The sequence below is a fragment of the Lampetra fluviatilis genome, chromosome 44 (genome assembly GCF_964198595.1).
Source record: "Lampetra fluviatilis chromosome 44, kcLamFluv1.1, whole genome shotgun sequence".
NCBI lineage: Eukaryota > Metazoa > Chordata > Hyperoartia > Petromyzontiformes > Petromyzontidae > Lampetra > Lampetra fluviatilis.
In genome coordinates this window covers 8,211,541-8,233,020 of record NC_136318.1, presented here as the reverse complement: position 1 = coordinate 8,233,020, position 21,480 = coordinate 8,211,541, and the positions used below count along the sequence as shown (strand labels likewise).

The 21,480-nt window shown below is 45.0% G+C and overlaps 1 protein-coding gene across 3 annotated transcripts in view; it reads left to right on the top strand.

Annotated features, from left to right (window-relative positions):
• Positions 1 to 18,040, top strand: part of LOC144947354 (chemokine-like protein TAFA-2) — a 128,140-nt gene extending 110,100 nt beyond the window's left edge. For all 3 annotated transcript variants that reach the window (XM_078876630.1, XM_078876628.1, XM_078876629.1), the window contains 2 exons: positions 10,006 to 10,130; positions 16,460 to 18,040. In XM_078876630.1, the coding sequence (XP_078732756.1) occupies positions 10,006 to 10,130; positions 16,460 to 16,471 (137 nt within the window). In that variant the 3' untranslated portion in view covers positions 16,472 to 18,040. The remainder of the gene's footprint in view (positions 1 to 10,005; positions 10,131 to 16,459) is intronic.
• The last annotated feature ends 3,440 nt before the right edge of the window (positions 18,041 to 21,480 follow it).

Here is a 21,480-nt window from a genome sequence, read left to right as displayed (position 1 = left end):
GTGCGCAATCAGCGCTGTACGTTGCGGAGCGGAATTCGTGAGCCTCTTTTTAATACGCCAAAAACCCCACCTACCCCTCCCTACCCGTTACTCGGCAGCTTCCGTAGGCGTGCGCCCCGCCACTAACGTGGAGGCTGAGCCGCTGCTTTTTGAAGATAGACGAATGAGCCTCGGTTTTTTTTCCTCGAGGGCTCGGGCGATTAACTCCGCTCGCCTGCCTTTGTTGCGTCGATGGTGACATATCACCCTTCATTAGTGGGGAGGGCTGTGCACGGTGCTGCCTGGAGCCGCCGGCTTTCATCATCCTCGGGATTGTTCGCGTCTTGCCTCCACCCCCCCACCCTGTTAGCGGCACGGCTCCCCGCGACGTGAAGTGGGAGTGGAGCGCGACAAGCGGATGAGCTGAATGTTGTCTCCCATCGTCGGGAGGTGCCCCCCGCACGGTGGCACCGCTGACAATGCACCCCTAACGTTGGGTGGCTCTTCTCCGTAGACTCAACGCTGCACTAGCGACTTATAAATGACCATTGACCCAATACTGCCCATGGACTCAACACTGTCCATAGACTCAACACTGTCCATAGACCAAGAACTGCCCATTGACTCAATACTGTCCATAGACTCAACACTACCCATAGACTCAACACTGCTCATAGACTCAACACTGTCCATAGACTCAGCACTACCCATAGACTCCACACTCCCCATAGACCCAACACTGCCCATAGACTCAACACTACCCATAGACTCAACACTGCTCATAGACTCAACACTGCCCATAGACTCAACACTACCCATAGACTCCACACTCCCCATAGACCCAACACTGCCGATAGACTCAACACTACCCATAGACTCAACACTGCCCATAGACTCAACACTACCCATAGACTCAACACTGCTCATAGACTCAACACTGCCCATAGACTCAACACTACACATAGACTCAACACTGCCCATAGACTCAACACTACCCATAGACTCAACACTGCTCATAGACTCAACACTGCCCATAGACTCAACACTACACATAGACTCAACACTGCCCATAGACTCAACACTACCCATAGACTCAACACTGCTCATAGACTCAACACTGCCCATAGACTCAACACTACACATAGACTCAACACTGCCCATAGACTCAACACTACCCATAGACTCAACACTACCCATAGACTCAACACTAACCATAGACTCAACACTGCCCATAAACTCAACATTACCTATAGACTCAACACTGCCCATAAACTCAACATTACCCATAGACTGAACACTGCCAATAGACTCAACACTGCCCATAGACTCAGCACTACCCATAGACTCAGCACTACCCATAGACTCCACACTCCCCATAGACCCAACACTGCCCATAGACTCAACACTACCCATAGAATCAGCACTGCCCACAGACTCAACACTGCCCATAGAATCAGCATTGCCCATGTACATGAAGCATTCCCCCTCCTTAACCTCCTTCCGTTCATCTCTCAAAACCTCACCTCTTCTCTATTGCCAATTCCCTTCCTCTTCCCTCCCCTTGTCCCTCCACCCCTTCCCGTCCCTCCCCTGTAGCCCTTTCGAGACCCGCGTGTTGCTTCTGTTACGGCCATTCATTCCACGGCGCTCGCACTGCCCCTGCCATCTAAATCACTCGATTGTTGTTTCCGCTTTTTAAACTTTGTTAAAAAGCACGCCTTGGAGCCTTGAGCCAAGGCGTGTGCTTTATAAATATAAAATAATATATGTTAAGGCGACTGTGGTGTGAATGCCAGGTTTACCCTACCCATAGTGCAGATGGCCCTCTGGTAAAAAACAAAAAAATTTCAGTTTGACTGCCGGTGAAAGTTGCGTGGATAAAAAAAAAGGTCCCTTAAAGGGATGTCAGAAGCGATTGAATGAAAGCGTATTCCACACAACGCTCCCCGACCCGGGATGTGTGCGAGAGATTTGCTCGGCGAGGAGTTCCGGATGGACGCGTCGTTGTCAGTGCGCGACGTGCGTAGCGCGGTCGGGAAATGCAATTGGTGAAAACGGAGAGTGTAGCGAGCCTGCCCATCACCATCTCTGAAACATAGCTCAACCGTTTAAAAATTGAGTCGACGGCTATCATAATGATCCCGTGCGGTTTATATGTTGCTCACGGATTGTGCGAGAGTGTTTGAATAAGAAAGGGGTTTTTAAAAATGATTATGTTGACTTCGTCTGTGCAATTTGGGTAAACATTGCACGGGGTCATGACCCCCTGGTACTCGTGCAATAATTTTGTTTGACCTGTACATTTTGCCACATGATCAAAGCTGGCTCGGGTCCCTACACAACTGCATCTAAGAAAAACTGTGAGAGGTTATTTAACTTTTTTGTCCTGTCAGGGCGTAAAGACCACGCGCATTGAAGAATTAAAAATGCAATGGTCAGCGCCCTCACTGGACTTGCAACCCAGAGGTCACCGGTTTGACCTCATGGTGCGGCAGCTGAAACCATGGTGCAAGTGTCTTCAATCCCCCCGCCTGCTGTCCACGCAGCAGTAAAGATGATGTATACCGTAGTGAGTTGATCGGCAGGTCGCGTACGGTGGGGTAAAGTGTGGGTACCCCCACCTCGGGGGCGCCGCGGTGGCGAGGGGTTAACTACCTCGCCTGGTATACAGGAGGTCGTGGGTCCGATCCCCACCCCGACGCCCGTATGATTAGAGTTTCCGTGTACTCCGATTTCCCCCTCCAAATTTAGAATAAACATGCGTTCATAATATTTGGCTGCGATACATTTCCAGCCGATGACAAGCCACTCCGTTGAGCTTTCAATTGTGGCCAGATCGCTTCTTGGAAAAAAAAATCTATGTTGCTCAGTAGGCTTTACCTGGTAAAGTAAAAAAGTTGAATAGTTAATGGTTAAATCGTTTCAAAGACGTCTGGCCAGAATGGAAGAGTAATATCCAGAGAGGCTAACAAATAACGAGGTGCGATCTAAGGAAGAGGCTCTCGAATGCTCCCTGTGGTGGTGGTGGTTGTGGTGGTTGTGGTGGTGGTTGTGGTGGTGGTGGTTGTGGTGGTGGTTGTGGTGGTAGTGATTGTAATGGTGGTTGTGGTGGTTGTAGTGGTGGTTGTGGGGGTTGTGATTGTGGTTGTGATGGTGGTTGTAATGGTGGTTGTGGTGGTGGTTGTAGTGGTTGTGGTGGTGGTTGTAGTGGTTGTGGTGGTGGTTGTAGTGTTGGTGAAATCCTCTCCAGCAGCAGTGTCGTGAGAAACCAAATTGCAGGGCTGCACCCGGACCGTTTGTTCACCTGGGGTGGTGACCGCTATGGCGAGTCATGGCAACACACGCGGGTTGGGTGTGATGTGAGCGGCCACAACCGTGGCAATGAATCATCAGAATCGGAAACTTAATTTCGGCTGGAGGAGGAATCCCATGAGCAATGAAGCTCTTTTGTTCACAAATGTCCAGTATGGGCAGGTCAACGGGTTACAACAGCAAACAATTACAAACAAAACGATAGGAGTGCAAAATAGAGAACGTGGTAAGCAAGTCACTAAATATGAATAAGTTATATAAGTCCGATTTATCAAGCTTGGGCAAGGCAGCAAAAACAACAACAACAACAACACAGCCCAGACCACACCAAGACAACACCACAACAGCAGTAGCCCCTCAAAGAAGCGGCACATTAACATTGAACGATCGACACGACCACGGGTGAGGATCACGGGTGCGTGATATTTTATTTGGAGGAAGAAAGCACGACGCTAAGGTGGAGGAAAACAACGAGAGTTGGGGGGGGGGGGGTGAGCGGCCACAGTGGGCGTCACGTGACCAACGCCTTTAGGGGCCGTAGCAGGGGTCATAGAGCCACGTTTGCTCACGTTGAGAAAGGTTAAAGATTGTTTTTTAACCTCCTTTTGTTTCTTTTCCGGCACGACAAGCGAGTGGGAATCAAGTTCATATTTTCATTAGCAGACGCTGGGCGGAACGGCCCATTGAATATTCCGGAACGCGAGTGAATATTCCTAAAAAGACTCGAGCGCCTGTTTGCGTGTCAAAATTATTAATGGGAGGCCCCGTAAAAGCCGGCAGGGATTTGCCATGCCTTATCAGCCAGATTCCCGACATGAAGGTGATGGATTTTTGTTTCGATGTATCTTAGCACATTTTCGTGAACATTTGCCATACTTCATACAGATTTCGCCACATTGCCGCTTCAGTGCTCAATACATTTCACTTGTCTTTACACCCTGAGAGAATAAGAACAAATTAAACCCCACCAAATAACAACTCGCTGCTCTTCTGATGTGCAGCTGCACAAGAGCGCCACGTTGGCTCCCTTTTGTTGGGTCGAAAAAAAGATGTAGGCCCTGAAGATTTGGGTCATGCCCCGTTCTCTATGCGAATGCTTGTTTTTTTTTCCATTAAAATCTCACTCGACATAGGTTACTGAATTAATACAAGTCTCTCTGCCTATAGAAATACCCTCATATACGAACCCAGTTGCATCCCTCCCTGTGAGATTTCAAGTAAATTTCACAATGCAGAGCATCATCATCATTATTATTATTATTATTGTTCGACATTATAATGAGATGTTGCGTTGCTGCAGAAGAAATTTAAAGCACAATTATTGAAGGCTAGCATCCGAACCGGTATTTATATTAATGGATGACCCTGGTTCTGCAGTTGGTGCGAAAGATAGTACAGCACTCTATAAAACCATTAAACAAGTGGAAAATGCCAATTGAGCATTGGCGCCATCAGCAGTTGTCATGCAAAAATAGAGATTCTAGATATTAATTTTCGTGACTGCAAGGATTCATACTCTTTGTTTTTTCCGGTAAAGTCACGTAGAAGAAAATAAAATCAATGAAAACAACTAAATTAAATCACGACGTTTCGGGCGCAACACAAGCGTCCTTCTTCAGGTGGGGACAACGTAGCGAAAGCACAACCGCTTAAGTGTGTCTGACACACTTAAGCGGTTTTGAGTTGTTTTCATTTATTTTGTTAGATTTTTTACCTACGTGACTTTACCGAAAAACCAGAGTATGAAACATAGAGATATTCACAAAAAAACAATGAATCAGTTTGCGTCCCCTAAACCGTTATTGTAACATTTTTTTTAAGTGTCCTAGAGGGTCATGCATTAATTTAAATTCCCCCGAAAGGCATAATACGATTTCCCCGGGGCACCTATCAGATTTATTTAAATTCCGCTTAAGATGATGCATTCCACGACTCATTTTAATAATGTCCAAGCGGAATTGTTTTAAAATGTTTTCATTCAAGCGGCACATTTGCTCTAGTTTTTTTTTTCGTTCGCAAAGGGAAATAATTGGCACCTGTCGTGTTGTTTAGAGACCGCGATGGCACTGTGATTATTATTATTATTATTATATTTTTAGAATGTTCCGTACTGAAAAGGTCATATTGACCCAAGAAGATTTTTTTACAGAACCCCTTGTCTCTATTTTCCAAGCAATATATGAAATTCTTCCCGTCTGTGCTTTTGGAAAAATATTATTAAGTGTGAATTTGCATACTTTCCAACGTTAATATAAAAAATTCTTCAACCACCTTTTGTTTCTCATCTAATGCACCTCAATAAAAAAAAATATGGACGTACAGTTTAATACAATAAGATTTTATAGAAATGTTCAGCAGAATTGCACGTACAGGAACTGAGGTACAGGCGGAGATGTGAGAAGGTCGGTTACGTGAACATCTATCGATAATTATCAGCTATTCCATTGCACAGATAGCCCAGTCTACGTTTGTCCAACATTGGGCCGACATTGCGATTAGTATGGTTGACTACGTACGGTGCGAAAGAAGTTCAACGTACATACGTCCATGGGTCCAACGCTTCCAACCGCATCTCTACGTTGGACCAACGTTGGCACGTTCCCTGGGTGGTCGCTGGATAAAGTGGCGTGCAAACTGCTCAAAATGTGAGGAAGTGCATCACTGCACGCAAGGGGCAGACGACTGTGCGTCAGATTGAAAACGCGTGGCCACCTGTGAAAAGGTCGGAGTTGTAGAAAACGAGTGGAAACGTACGTTAAACACCGTGCTGGGTGTCCCTGTCGCTTTAATTGGTCAGCGTGGATATGCACCACGGTGTTGCCGTGGCGAGATGTTAACTGTCTTGCCTGATATACAGAAGGTCGTGGGTTCTATCCCAATCCTGACGCCTGCTGCTGTATATTTGGAGTTTGCATGTTCTCCTCGTGGTCACGTGGATTTTGCTCTGGGTCCTCTAGTTTTTTCCTCCACATTTATAATGAACGTGTGGTTAGAGTATTCGGCTGCTATAAATTTCCAAACGACAAGCCACTTCGTTGAGCTATCATTTGTGGCCAGGTCGCTTCTGAAAAAAGAGCTATATTGATCATTGGGCTTTACCTAGTAAAATAAAAAAAATAGTTTAACAATAGTCGGATATTCGACGTTGTACCTTGTTTCCACTGTACGCGGTCAAGATGTGCGCCTTTTGGCGTCATCTGGTCCAACACCATGTGAGACTAGGCTCTAAGAAAAGCTGTCTCGGGTGTGGACCAATCAACTTCAAGGACAGTGCATACATTATCAGAGTTATGTTTTTTTTTTGCATTATGGCTGCAGGTATTGTGGTCTATGCAAACATGACTCCTTGTAAAAAGGTGTCAGTTTTGTTGCCAGATAGAAGGGTAAAAAAACAATTATCAGAACAATTATCATGTGAACCCCGGTTAGCAGTTTCACGGGTCTCGGAAAACACAACTCTATCCTCAAGTTCCTCCGACGGGCATGCCGCTCCAGACAGAAGCCACACGCGTTGAGAGAGCGCCTTTGCCATCAGTTGCTTTGCTTGTGTTTTGTTCATCTTGCTTTTTGTGTGTTTTCTGCCCTTAATTGCTGTCGAGTAACGAGTGATGGATTAACAAAAAGAAAACGAGCATTCCGTTAAAAAGAAGAAAGCACCCCGATTTCCTCATTAATTTTTTCTCTCCAAAATGTTGCTCTGGTCCCTCCTCAGGGTAAACAATTAAGTGTGCTTGAGCACCTGGTTAAATATTCTCACATTATTATTATTCTATGTGTATTTTTTAGACCAAGGGGGAAACACCCCCCCACCAAAAAAAAAACTCATTACGAGTTTTTAGGCTCCAAACTAAGTGATGGTGAAAATTACGTGTGAAAGCGATTACGGAGCATTTGATTATTTATTGGCATCTCCGTTTTAATTAACATTTTCAGAACTTTAATTAAAATGTGAGATGATTGTCAAACTGTGATGATTCACACGGTAACTATTCACACATCCGAAACTGGAATGACAGGGAGGTTACTTTTCCATGAACAGCAAAAAAAAAGAATGAAGAAAAATAACAATAGAGTTGTTGTCAAGATGATTCCCTCAGCAGATGAGACCAGACATTTCACTTGTCAGTACCACCTCAGGGGATAAATATTATTTTCTTTTTTGTCAAAACAAAGGTTCACAAACAACACGAATAACCTACTTGTTCCATGCAATTTACTCTTGTGGACCATATGAAGAAATTCGTCATAATCATCAACATCATTGCCATTATATTCTTAGTTCTTTTGGTAAAGTCACGTAGAAGGGAAACAATAAAATGATGAAAATATTTTTTAAAAATCAGTGTTTTTCACACATGATGATGATTGCTTGTGTTGCAGTCGAAACGTCGTGAGAATTTTATTGTTTAATATTTTTATTATTTTATTGTTTCCCTTCTACGTGACTTTACCGAAAGAACCAAGAATATGAATCCCTGCAGTCACGAAAGCTTTAAATCAAAATAATTGCCATTATCTATCCACTGCTGGATGAAGACCTCACCAGGCCATCGCCATCTCTCTTCCAATCTTGCTGCTACCATCTGTCACACTGCTGCACGTGAACTGATTTCATCACGCCATCGCCACGGTGGCTTCCGCTGGTGCGAGTTCTCTCCTTTGGCATCCATTCCTTCAGCGGTCTCGTCCATCCGCCAACATCCCGTCTGGCGATGCGGTGGCGAGATGTTCTATACCTCGCCTGGTATGCAGGAGGTCGTGCGTTCAATCCCGACCCTGACGCCTGCTGTATATTTGGAGTTTGCGTGTATCTCTCTCTCCCCGTGGTCGCGAGGATTTTTATCTGGGTCCTCCGGCTTTTCCCTCCACATTTAGAATCAACATCGTGCATTTAGAGTGTTTGACTCAAATACATGTCCAAGTGATAAGCCACTTCGTTGAGCTATCATTTGTGGCCAGGTCGCTTCTCAAAAAAGATGCTAACACCTGAGTGGGTCTTAACTGGTAAAATAAAAATAAATTAGTTTGAGTTGGTATGGTATGTAAAACATCAGCACCGGGGAAACAAAGGTGGCCGGGTGTAGTGCTGGCAACCCACTCCATCGTAGACTGTGCCGGCCTTCATCGGTGCTCGTTAACAGCACTTGCCCCAAAAGTCTGTGAAGGCTATACAGGGGTGGCGATGGTGCAGTATTTAGCGCATTGCGCTCCACAATCATTGTGCTCCAAATTTGCTTCGATTCACGTGCACAACACGAGTGTGCGTGCCTCTTGCCGTTGTTTTTGTATTATTGTTGTTGTTTTTATATTTGTTGACGTGGGTCGGAGACATTCAGCCGTGAGATCTTTTACGAGAATGACTCACGGAGCACCTTCGTAAAAAATAAATGTAGCTGCGTAGAAACCCTAACATTGCAGATGCACGAGTTGCAAAGACATTCAAGGGAAAACAAAAAAAACAAATACACGTTCAAAATCTTGACTTAAAGCTTTCGTGACTGCAGGAATTCATATTCTTTGGGTCTTTCGGGAAAGTCACGTAGATGGTTAAAAGAAAAAACACAAAAAACTACGACGTTTCTATCACAACACAAGCGATCGTCATCATGCGTTGTGATCGAAACGTCGTAGTTTTTTTATTTTCTTTGAGCCATCTACGTGACTTTACCGAAAGACCCAAAGAATATGAATCAGTTCGCGCAAAACTCGAGCGGCGCAGACATCAACGCCGAAGCGCCAAGCCGTACAAAAGCCCCTTGCAACCCGCATGCGCAGGGAACAGAGCGCGCACAGATCAACGGCCGGGGCCCTCCCCCGCAGTCGACTTCGGTCTCAACAGCACCGAGGGTACAAAGGCGGCCACCCAAGGTGGCCCACAACAGCTTTCTCGTTCGCCCCGCCCGGCCTCCGGTGGGCGCTCCGGCCCAAGAGCACTCGCCCCGGCCACCCCCCCCCCCCTGCCCGTGTGGTCGTGCTTCACTCTTCGTGAAGTTGCACATCGCCGACGAATCATCGCACGGCCCTGATGCCTCCCCACGCTCATCACGGTCTCGCGCCATCAGTCGTAGGGAGGTGGAAGGGAGGCGCTCTTGCTACGTGACCGCCAGCTGTAGACGCTGCGTCGCCGCGGGTTTGGTTCCAGGCCGTCGTCCCACTCGGGCCCTCGTTGGCTTGGCCATTTTTAGGGGACCGTCTCTTGTTGCGGGAACAAGCGGAGGGGCTCTACGTCGCGCACTTTCCGGACGCGCTTCTGTGACCACCTGGAACGCAAAGTTCCAGGAAGCCACTGGAAGCCGTGCACTTTTAAATTAAGATTGATAACTCAACAAACTAAACTAAACACAAAAAACTATTCTAAAGAAATTCGTTTTCAATCTAGATTATTTAAAGTGCGTAGCTCCAGTTGATTCCTGATATCGGAATGAAGAGCATTCCAGACGGACACAGAAGCGCATCTGAAAGCGAGCGATGCGGTGACAGTTTTTGTTCGATGGCCAGCCACAAGCCGCCGCTGAATGCGAGGATGACCAGAGTTCGCGTGACGGTTTATGCTCCTTGACGACATCAGCGGTGTATCGATGTTCATTTGTGGCAAGCACTTTGTGCTTAACGTTCATGCAGCGGTGAGTTGCAGGGAGAGCGGCGGGGCCAACGGCCTCCACCAACGGCCTTACTGAGGGCTCCTCTGTGTGCCGTGTCGCGTCGTCGTTGCAGCGTACATCGTGATGGAGAAGTGGTGGTGTCACATGCAGCCGTGCAACGACGGGGAGGAGTGCAAGGTTCTTCCGGACCGCACCGGCTGGAGCTGCTCCTCCGGCAACAAAGTGAAAACCACCAAGGTGCGACACGCCAACCACGGGCAGCCGCAGTGGCGAACACATTTAGATAAGAAATAGGTTCTATCGAGATAAGACATCGATGAGGATTTAGTGATGAGTAATTTTGCACGTACATGGTTTTCATTGAAACTACTGCTGACCCGCCCGTACTAGACATCTGCGAAAAAGTGCTTCATAGCTCATCAGATTCCTCCTTCTCCGGTCTAAAATAAAGATTCTGATTCTGAAGGCCGCTGAGCTCTATAGCACTTTTTCAGAAGCGACCCTGGCCCACAAAATGATAGCTCAAACGAAGCGGCTTATTATCATGTGGAAATGTATAGCAAACAAATACTCATGTTGGCTATCGACAACAAGGCAACTCCCATGACTAATTGGGAATGGGACGCAAGCGTAGGATTAATCACCCTGTCGCTGGCCGCCTTTGGGGAGGGTGTATAGTATGAAAGGCTGAAACACCCTAGGAACCAAAGGTTCACTACTGACGATGCGCTCCCCAAATTTCACCAGGCTCACTGTTCATGAACTCTTGGAAGTGCTTGCACAAAGGATAGTAACATCTCATCCTGTGTTCTTGGAATCATTGATTGGTTCCATTCGTGTCGATTGATTTCAGGCACGCATCTCTCCACGCTGCGTTATGCACGTTTTATGTACACACTTCACACGTGTGCTTGTATTGCAAAGCCAGAAGCTTACTTTACATGCTCTCTGGAGGTCTGGCTTTCTAACAGATACACGCAAAATGAACGCAAAAGTTATGGTCAATATCGTAATGCATTTCTCGACAAGAGCAGGTATTACCTCTAGATGAATGGGGTGTCACTGAGATATATTTTATCGCAATATTTATCGTGATCCGGTGTTTTGGGTTTGCATTTGTATCACCCAGTGGCTACGGAGATAATGCAGTTACATTAATTCAACGAATTGGGTAAATACAAAGCGCAGTACTTGGTTTACCAAAATAATGACCGCACTCACGTACATCATTACGATGAAGGCCGGTGTCGTCTCGCTGGGGTCAGGGGTCAGAGTGTTGAGCCGGTGGCAGGTATGCACGTGCGCTGTAAATGCAGCACTGTGTTGGCAGCAGATTTCTATGACAGGATTGAGTCTCTCCATAGCAATTGGAAAATCCATATTTTGCTGAATGCTAGCAGATATTTTAGCCAGTGTGGTGGTGGGTATGGACGTGGCCTTTAATCCAACACTCTGTTGGCAGCCAGTGGTGGAAAATCCACATTTCTACGACACGATTAAGTCTGACCATAGGAATTGCAAAATCCATATTTTGGTGAATGCTCGCAGATATTTTCGACGAGTTGGTGGTGGGTGTGTACGTGGCCTCTAACTCACAAATGTAGAGGCAGCAGCGAGAGTTGGTGGATCACACACAGATGTTGTTTAAGCTCCCTTCCCGTGGGCGTCGGGGAGGAACTGTGTCCTGGCTCTCCAGGGGCAGGAGGTACAGAAAAACGTGGACTCCCTCTGTTCCTAGTCGTGCTGTCCCCTCGCACGCGTGTGTATCCTCCGGATGCTCCAGTCTCCTCCCACGTGTAAAGGCTCATTAATTTTTGCCGATAACACCTTAATATAGAGAGGATCGCAGAGCTTTGGAGGGAGAATCTAGTGCCGGCTCACCACCTTGCTGTTCTTCCTGCTTGCCGGTGGTTCCTTGCACCTCTGAGTCGTTCGCTCTTCGAGATCGAACGACTACTGTGCAGTGGCACGTTGCAATCTCTACGGGAACTTTTTTTTACCATTATCAAAATGATGAAAAAATAAGCATCGGCTTTACCCTTTCTGGCCAAAAAACAAGAGGTGTTAAGATGTTCAAACACCAAATAGACAAATAAACACCAAACAGAAATAACTTCAATCGCTCTGACAGCTACAGGCTTAATGCGGTCTGGAAGCGTATTATTAAATAAATACAATTACAATTCCTTATAAGGGAAACACATACCAATGAATAACAATTGAATGATTACCAATCTATATAATTACAATTCCCTCCCCCTCTTTGCCTCGAATCACTGCACCAGATTGACTTGAATTAAATGATGACGTCACCCTGATGCTGCTCTATTTAAGACCGGAAGCAACAGAAAAGCTTCACCATTCTTGCCCGATGAAGCTGATTGTAATTACCAACGAAACGGCGTACTACTCAAATTTTAAAATGCTGTTGATTCTCTCTTCAACACACCGGTGGGCTAAAGAAGTTAATTATTTTGTCCTTTGAAAAACGTGACACATTTTTATTGTTTGGCCGTGTCGGGTGGTGGAGGGTTACGACACATTTATAAATAACGCGATCTGACCCAAAAACCTTTATTATGACCAAATATATATCTATTTCAAGGCATAAAGTCTGCATTAACCGCACATATTCTTGGTTCTTTCGGTAAAGTCACGTAGAAGGGAAAACATTAATATAATAAAAATAAGACGATAAAATTCTCACGACGTTTCGATTGCAACACAAGCAATCATCATCAGGTGTGAAAACCACGGCAAGAAAATGTGTTTGCCCTTCTACGTGACTTTACCGAAAGAACCAAGAATATGAATCCCTGCAGTCACGAAAGCTTTAAATCGAAATTTAACTGCACATACTTGTCCTGTTCACCTATTGGCATTGTCTGGTCTAGCACTGATGAGACTAGGCCATAAAGAAGGATGTCTCTGATGTAGGCCAATCAGTTTCAAAGACAATGCCCATATATTATCAGAGCGTGTTTGTTTACATGTTTTCCCCACAAGTTTGTGTGGTTAATGCAGAATTTATTCCTTAAGATAGCTATGTATTTGGTGCGTTACAAGTTGAAATTATTATTACTATTGTAGTAAGTATTTAGGAGGCTTGACGACGGGGTCGGAGGCACACTTATTTATTAACACCAACTTGTGCACAGTGACGGGTACACACAGCACTTAGAGGGGTATCGTCCCCTTCACTCGTCTAACAGTGAGACGCAACATCTAACCCCACTAACCTATGCCCGAGTCCTCCACTACGGAGCTAGGGGAGGCTACCTATCCCAGCCCTGGTCAAGCTGGGATCCCGGCACCCTGAGTCTCCAGACCGGCTCTTATAAGAACGTCAGTCTGGGCTCTCGGGGCCACGCCACCGGCTTGCCCTGGTCGGTCCTGACAAGGACAGCGAGCCAGGGGAGCTCCGGGGCCTATTCTAGCTGGTCTTCACTCTTCGCTGGTTAAAGCTAACACTCGACCTCGAGCCCTCCGGCTCACCACCTTTTATAGCACTCGGCCCCCGGGAGGGGCCCGTGGGGGATGCAGGTGCGGACGTCGGTGTGAGCACCTCCTCTGTGTACGGCCCTAGCCACGCCCCTTGTGTTTGTTGCCCATCCGTGCCCATACATTTCCACAATTACACCTCTACACTATTATCTGAATATGAAATTGATGATCTGAGCCCGCCATCATTGGTCGTGCACACTCAAAAGCTTTGCTTTTTTAAAAATCTCAACCAAATTTGATGAAATTCCAGCTCTGCCACGTGACGGGCATCTATCCATCGTGTGGACGAGAGGTCAAATGAAGGGATCTCGGTTGCAAGCATTCTCTGCGACGGCACTTTTCTTTCATAAGCCATCATCGTCGTTCTCTTAACGCGGGGGCGATGCGCTGTTTGGCAATGTCTTCGCATTGACGTTTATTCGTCCTGGATGCCAATAGCCACTGTTGCAATACAATTGGGCATGGTGGGGAGGGTGGGGAAGCCAAGAAAACCAAAAAGAAGTCTCACCGGGCTCAAGGTCGCCCGTATTTGTGCCGCCACCGTGGGTGAGCGGGACACGGCCCAAGCACGTGCCAATATTAACCACGGCATGGAGCACCGCACAACTGGCACGCAGTCTCGCATAAACAACAACACAAACAACAGCAGGTTATTGACTCGGGTTAGGGAGTGCTTGGGAGGGTGTTTGGCCTACTCTTTCCAAACAGGCCGGAAGTTGTTCTTGGACGAGGTGGGAGCTTCCCCACACTTTGACCCCACAACCCGTGAGCCTGATGTCGTGATTTTTTGAATCGTCGCTCGGACTCGAGTGACAGAAGCCGGGAAGAGTTCCACTGTACAGCCAGCTGTCCATTATCTGGCATCGTGGGTGGAGCGGTGGCCCGGATAAAACGAAAATAATCCGATCATGCAAAACGTACATACGTACATTTAGGGTAACATCATTAATTAATTACCCGTGTGGAGAATGAACTCAACGTATTCGTCAATAACACTGAAGAACGGCAATTGCCCCGAAACGTGGCCTATGACATGTTTTTTTTTTCCTTTTTAAGGCCACTGTGTTCTCATTGACGAACCTGTTGAGTTATTTGTTTTTTTGTTTGCTGTGCTTGTGCACCACTGCCAGCAGCAGCGGCAGGAGCAGCAACATCACCGAATCGTTTGTTATGTGCAGTTTGATCCGTGAATTCAGATTTTAAAGAACACAGGATGAGATGTTACTATCCTTTGTGCAAGCACTTCCAAGAGTTCATGAACAGTGAGCCTGGTGAAATTTGGGGAGCGCATCGTCAGTAGTGAACCTTTGGTTCCTAGGGTGTTTCAGCCTTTCATACTATACACCCTCCCCAAAGGCGGCCAGCGACAGGGTGATCAATCCTACGCTTGCGTCCCATTCCCAATTAGTCATAGGAGTTGCCTTGTTGTTGATAGCCAACATCCCATGTAAACTGCGCCGTCTGTTATTTCCCATTGTCTTGAATTTGTCGGTTTTCGTGCCGCCATGATTGCGGTCACGTGGATACCGAGTCGCTGCCCCCCCCTGCCCCCCCCCCCCCAATGAGTGAGGAACAGCTGATGGTTAAAGCGGTGCGGGCGTAGAGATAATAGCATCACTTTCCGCAATTGCAGTTATATCGGTAATCCGGATCATCTACCAGATTTAACTGTGGATGGAGAACGTGCTCATTCAAATATTAGGCAAGCTCTTCCAAAAATGCGATTTGCTAAGGTGTGAAAAGTTTGTCACTAACACATTTACAAAAAAAAACATTTCGCATCTGTGATTATTTAATCATCTTTAATCTGCTTGGCTTAAACTTTCAAAATCGTCTCTCTAACGCTGCTCGTTCGAAATAAATGTGGGTTTAAAAGTAAATTAGCTTTCTTTAAAAAGTATATATATTTGTGTTGATGCTGCAAATGACATTATTTTGGACTGCTATTTCATAATTACATTTACTATATCTGAGCTTCTGTGCAGCGCAGTGAAAATATGGAAAAAATAGCCATGCAAGAGACACAAATGCCAAATTTGGCATCTCTCAAACACATCATGAACGCTCTTTAGCTATTCCAGAGGTGTTATCCTGAATTAAAGTTTAATTTTTTGCGACGAGGTTACATGCCATTGTATTCAGTGATTAATGTTGCTCTACTATGCCTCCTGTGCATTTCACGGGATAATGACGAGAATTAGCACGTAAATAGATAGACACGTATAAACTGTACGTGTTAAGAGGAAACATCAACTAAACAGTCTTGCTTTTTATTTAAATATCACCGTGCACAACCATGATCGATCCACTGCTGAATGAAAGCCTCTCCACACCTCACTGTAGCGACATATGAACTACCTCGCCTGGTATACAGGAGGTCGTGGGTTCGCTCCCGACCCTGACAATACCTGTTCTCCAGTTTTTCCCTCCACATTTAAAATCGACGTGCATTTAGAGCATTTGGCTGCTATAAATGTACACAGGGTGATAAGCAACTTCATTGAGCTATCATTTGTGGCCAGATCACTTCTGAAAAAAGAGCAACGTAGCTAAGTGGGGTTCTGGTCAAATAAATCGAACAAATTGTCGATAGTTTTTTCCATGGTGTCTGGCCAGCCTGGAAGAGTAGGCCAAAGCACTCTCTCGTGAAGTTCTCCGGAGCTCTCGCCAAGTGGGAAGGGCCCCTTATCCCGCCAGCAATGGCGTGAGCGATACGTTTCAGCGCCGCACCTTTTGCCACCTTCACTGTGCGATGCACAAATCTCTACACCCATGAAAAAGATTGTGGCTGTCTTATCAAACAAAAAAGACAGCGACAAAGGTCATCTAAAGTAGGATCATGTCCATTCTTAATGTTACGTTGTCCACGGCAGTGCACGTCTAACTTAATTGTTAACCTTGATTTGAAGCTTTCGTGACTGCAGGAATCCATACGTAGGTATAAAATAATTGTATTTTATTTTATACCTACGTGACTTTACCGAAAGAACCAAAGCGTATTAATTGTTAACCTTTCTGTATGAATGGCTGTTTAACTAATATCCTGCTCGCTCTGGTTACAGGTCACCCAATAGTGGTCAGGAAGTGGATGAGAGGATGATGAGCGGGACTCATAATTCTCGGACAAATCCCGCTGGGGGTGGAGGAGGAGGGGGGGGGGGCATCGCACGCGACGTCGGGAGCAGAGGCGACGACACGGAGCGGTTGGAGGGCGAACGCAGCGGGAGACGCGGGGACTCTTTGGGAGGTCGCAGCAGCAGCAGCAGCGGCGGCAGCAGCAGCGGCAGCGGCGGCGGCGGCGGCTGCAACGCACACGGGAGCGACCCTGATGGCAACGCGCGGATTTGTCCCCCGTGCATATCGGGAGTGGAAATATTTCCGAGTGTCACGATAACTTCTGCGTGTGATCCTAAACTGAGAAGACTTGCCTTGGCGTCGGCCTGCAACGAATACGTGTTCAACAATGCACGATATTACATTTCAGCCGGAATGTTCGACGACGCCACAAGTGATTTTTTTAAAATGTAGTTTTTTTTCCCCTGCAAATAAATTATTGAATCGTTTTTTTTTTGGAATCCGTTTAAAAAAAAAATCACGTTCAGCATACTTTAATTTTCTTCGTCTGCACATTGGGCTGTCTTCAACTTCGTATTCGTCTTTGCGGCAAGCTTCAAGATGTTTGCTTTGGGTGAGACGTTTCTCCGGACAAAACGCTATGAAATGTAAGAAGAGGGGGGGAAAAAACTACGTGAAAAACGAAAGAAATACCTACAAAGTGCATAGGATTGAAATGTCACAATTTTTTGTTTGTTTTTATTAATCATGTAGAATAGTAGAAATTTAAATAAATACTGCTGCTTTGGCATTATTATTCAATTTAGCTTTTTCAGGTTTAGCGGACTGGAAATGTGTACCCATTTGGATACGGGCGGAAGTTTCGCTGACAAAAGTGAAGATGTGTTAAGTGATATTTCTTTTTCATGGTAATAATTACCAATAACGGGCAATTAAAACATGCAGTATGGTCATGGGAATTCTGAGTCAAATATTAGATACTTTCACATGTTTTAATGAGTACATCTGGAGCTTGACTAGTGATGAAAACATTGCATTTAAGTTATTATCTGCAATGTATGGTAGAAAGATTACGTTTAATTGCCATTGCAGTGGTTGTACATTTGTCGTTGAAGACTATGGATGCTTTCTGAAATTCGAGTAATTTAGTTTGTAAAATTAAAACCTACGAGCGATCTCATATAATCGGGCAACGATTATTTTCCAGATAAAAAGCGAATTTTAATCCCCAACCAGCTGTTAATTTTGAAGTTACGTACAATTTAATTTTCTGCAAGTTGTGTGACAAGGCTATATGGAAAGGCAAAACAAGCTGGCGAAATGAATATCAATATCTTACACTCGTCATACTTGTGCTCATTTTATAATTAATGCCAAAATCTTTACATTAAGATATATAACGAATAAACTACATGTTAGTTATCGTTTCAGCCAGGCATTGAATGAACGTTCTTTGTTAGAACAGAAACAGTTCCGTCGCGCCTGAGAAAAGGTTATTATGATTATTATCTTCAAATTGTTCTTGTAAATATCATACCCATTAAAGGAATCTCAAAAGCAGATTGCAATGCGTGTGATGGTCTTCTCTGTGGGCTAAAGTTGCTTTTTTGAAATGCAAATCCTTTATTTATCGACTTCGGATCTCCAGGTGGTATTGAATAATTCAGAATTTCTGACAGACTTTTTAGAATATTACTTAGCCGGACGTATGTCCCGCCACAGCTGTCTACCATCGGTTCATTCCTTTGATTTATTCTATTGATTCATTCCTTTGTTCGGATGTTTGAGAGTAACAGCCCACCGATACTGTTCATTTGGCTGATGCAACCCAAACAGGGCAACACGCCGCGAAGGCTGATACAGTGGTACCCCGGAGATCGAACTTAATTCGTTCCATAAGGCCATTCGAACACCGATTTGTTCGAACACCAAATTACTTTTCCCCATAAGAATTCATATAAATGACATTAATTGGTTCCAGACACAAGAAATATCTCTCTTTTTACACGAAGTTTACAGTAATTACATGCATAAAATAATACAAAAACAAGTAACACAGTCAATAAATGGAACAAATATATGGAATAAATGAAATAAATGAACATTGAACTTCACTTTACCTGGAGTAAGGAGGGTAACTGCCCTTCCGGGGTTCTTTCTCTTTTGTGCCTCTTTTCTGCCACTAACTGTGAGTCACTTGAGCTCTTTCTGACTAAAAACTTATCTATAGAGGTTTGTTTCTGCCTTCATTTTAGGATCTTTCGAAAATAACACATTGCATTATCATTAAAAAGATTGCTCACTCGGTTGGATACTGCCTTATCTTAGGAGACATTGTGTATGGATGAACACCAAAAAACACTAAAATAAAGCAAATTCACGAAAAAGTTAAGGAACGATGTTTTGCGGGTCTGCACTGGGTGAGAGCTCCGTGTTCACTGAGCCTCTCACACGGTAAAACCTTTGTGTGGGCAAGCATCATGCATGCTGGCCATGCGCGTCTCAGCCGTACAGGTTCTTTCAAGTCGCGATTGCCCGTTCGTCCTCCGAATTTCGTTCGGTTTCCGGGGCAAAAAATGTTCTGAAATATCGTTCGAACACCGATTTGTTCGAGTTCTGGTGCGTTAGATCTCCGAGGTTCTACTGTATTTGTAAAAAGCTGCCTGATGCTGCACACGTGTTTGCATTCATCAACAAAGCCAATGACAATTTTGATGCGCAGGACAAACATGAGCGGACGGTTCAGCGTGTTTTGGCAAAAAAAGCGAGACCCCCATCGTCATTAATAATTTCAAATATTGATACCGCTCTCGTTTAATTTTGTGTGTCTACTGCGGTGGTATCTCACGCTGGTATGTAGTGTACGGTACGCCACGCGTCAAACACCACCGCAGGGGCTGGCGGCACAGACAGAAGCTGCTTCGCCACCAGAACTGAGAATTATTGCTGTCTCAATTCAAAATGCATACTCTAGTGTGTATATAAAAGGGAAATTTGTGATTATGTTATTGTTCAAAATGTTTAACGTACTTCCCGACATGCAACAAACTTGAAATTTGCCATGTGGGTACTTTCCAGACTGTACACCATGCAAAAAATATAAAAATAGACTTTGGTATATTTTTTTGCGGGGGGGTGGGGGGCGCAATAATGCATATATTTTGCACGGCAAGTGAGCTGTGACGTCACATCTGTCACGTGACTCGCGCACGTGGAAGCGTCATGCATTGTAGTGCAGTAGTTAGCGCGCTGCGCTACGAACCCGGCGACCCGAGTTCGATTCCCGCTCATGGCCACCACCGGTGACGATTACTTGAACCAGTCCTGGGCCTCCCCTAGGTCGACTCAGCCTCAAACGAGTAACTGGTGTGGTGTGTGAAAATCGCCACTGGGGAGACAAAGGCGGCCGGGCGTGGTGAATCCAAGTCCCGGGCGAAGCCGGGTAGTAAAGCTAGTATATGTATAACTATATAGATTACATTCTGGGAATTTCGTTTTTCCCAGCAGAACCACCCTTTGCCCATATTATTGGCTTGATAGGAAGGCAAGTGCGTGTTTCACGATTGTGATGGGGGGTCTTTATAGCCTGTACTGTTAATCGTGTGATTTTCCCAGGAGTACAATTACGATATGCGGAGTAAACAAGACGGCGATTGTTTGCACCAACTCGTTTTTCTCGTGCGTGTGTGTGAACTCCGCATGTGCTCCTGATTTTTGGGAATTTTCATATTAGCTGAAAAAGCTATCAGAAAATCAGATGGTCCGAATTATTTGCTTTGCTTTGGATAATCCAACATAATAATTAATACCGCTTTATTTTTTTGCGTTTTACCTAAAAAAAACTGGGTGTCCCGTGGCATCGAGGGATGCCACTTTTTTAAAACAATCTCAATTTACCAAAATATCCAAACAAGGTATGAAAAACATTTCTTTGAAAAATCTGGAGCAAAAAGTGTTTTACGTCTCGTAAAAAAATCTCTAATGGGAACAAAATAAATAAGCAATGCCACATACGCTTAGGTTTTTTCGGTAAAGTCACGTAGGTAAAAATAAATAATAAAAACAATATAAATATTTCTATACATTTTTTATCACGTAGGTAAAATTTTTTTAAATAATATAAATATTTATATCTCTTTTTCTTTTTATCTACGTGACTTTACCGAAAAAACCTAAGAGTATAAATCCTTGCAGTCACGAAAGCTTCAAATCTAGAAGCAATGCCACCTTCATATATCTGCCTCTCCACATAAAAAAATACTTCTCACCCAATGTGAGAATAGGTATTACTCCAGGAGCACGTGAATGTGGTTAATACAACGATGGAGAAAACGTGGCGGCGGTGATAATGGGGCCTTCACTCTGTTGTCAGCCGTGCAGTTAACGAAAGGACCTCGCCAACTACTGTGAACAGTTAGGTTATGAGAAACAAACACCGTGTTGAAAAATTGTTAATTACGGGCCAAATCCGGGGTTTCGTATGCATCGGGTTGGCACTGGCCAAAGATCCCAATGCAGGGACCTCCTGAAAATGCATTCTTGAAAACTCGGCGAGGCTTTACAGGGTAAATAATAGGCATTATTATGATAATTATCACTCCTACTGTTTTTACATGCAATTTTTTGTGTACCTTTTACACAAATTGCCTTTCCCACGTCATTCTGCAATCAGTGCTGTCGCCAGCATACTTCCCATAATCGTTCAATGAGTTGTGATCCGTGCCACTGGTTGTGCTTTGGCAGTTTGGAAAATGAACACGAAGCTAATTTTCATCCAAAGTAAGAGAGAGTTTGTGTTCTCGACGAGTTATTCTTGGTTTGCTTGGCAATGCAGCATTAATGAGATCACCGGATTTTCCCCATGCGTGCCGTCAAAGTGAGTCTTAAAAGCAGAAACCACAGGCATGCGGTGAATGAAAAATGCTTAAAAGAAAAATACGAAAATACACGGCCGGACCTCTGAGAATCATGGCCCAACTGCCACAGGGCTAACTTTGATAAATGTGGA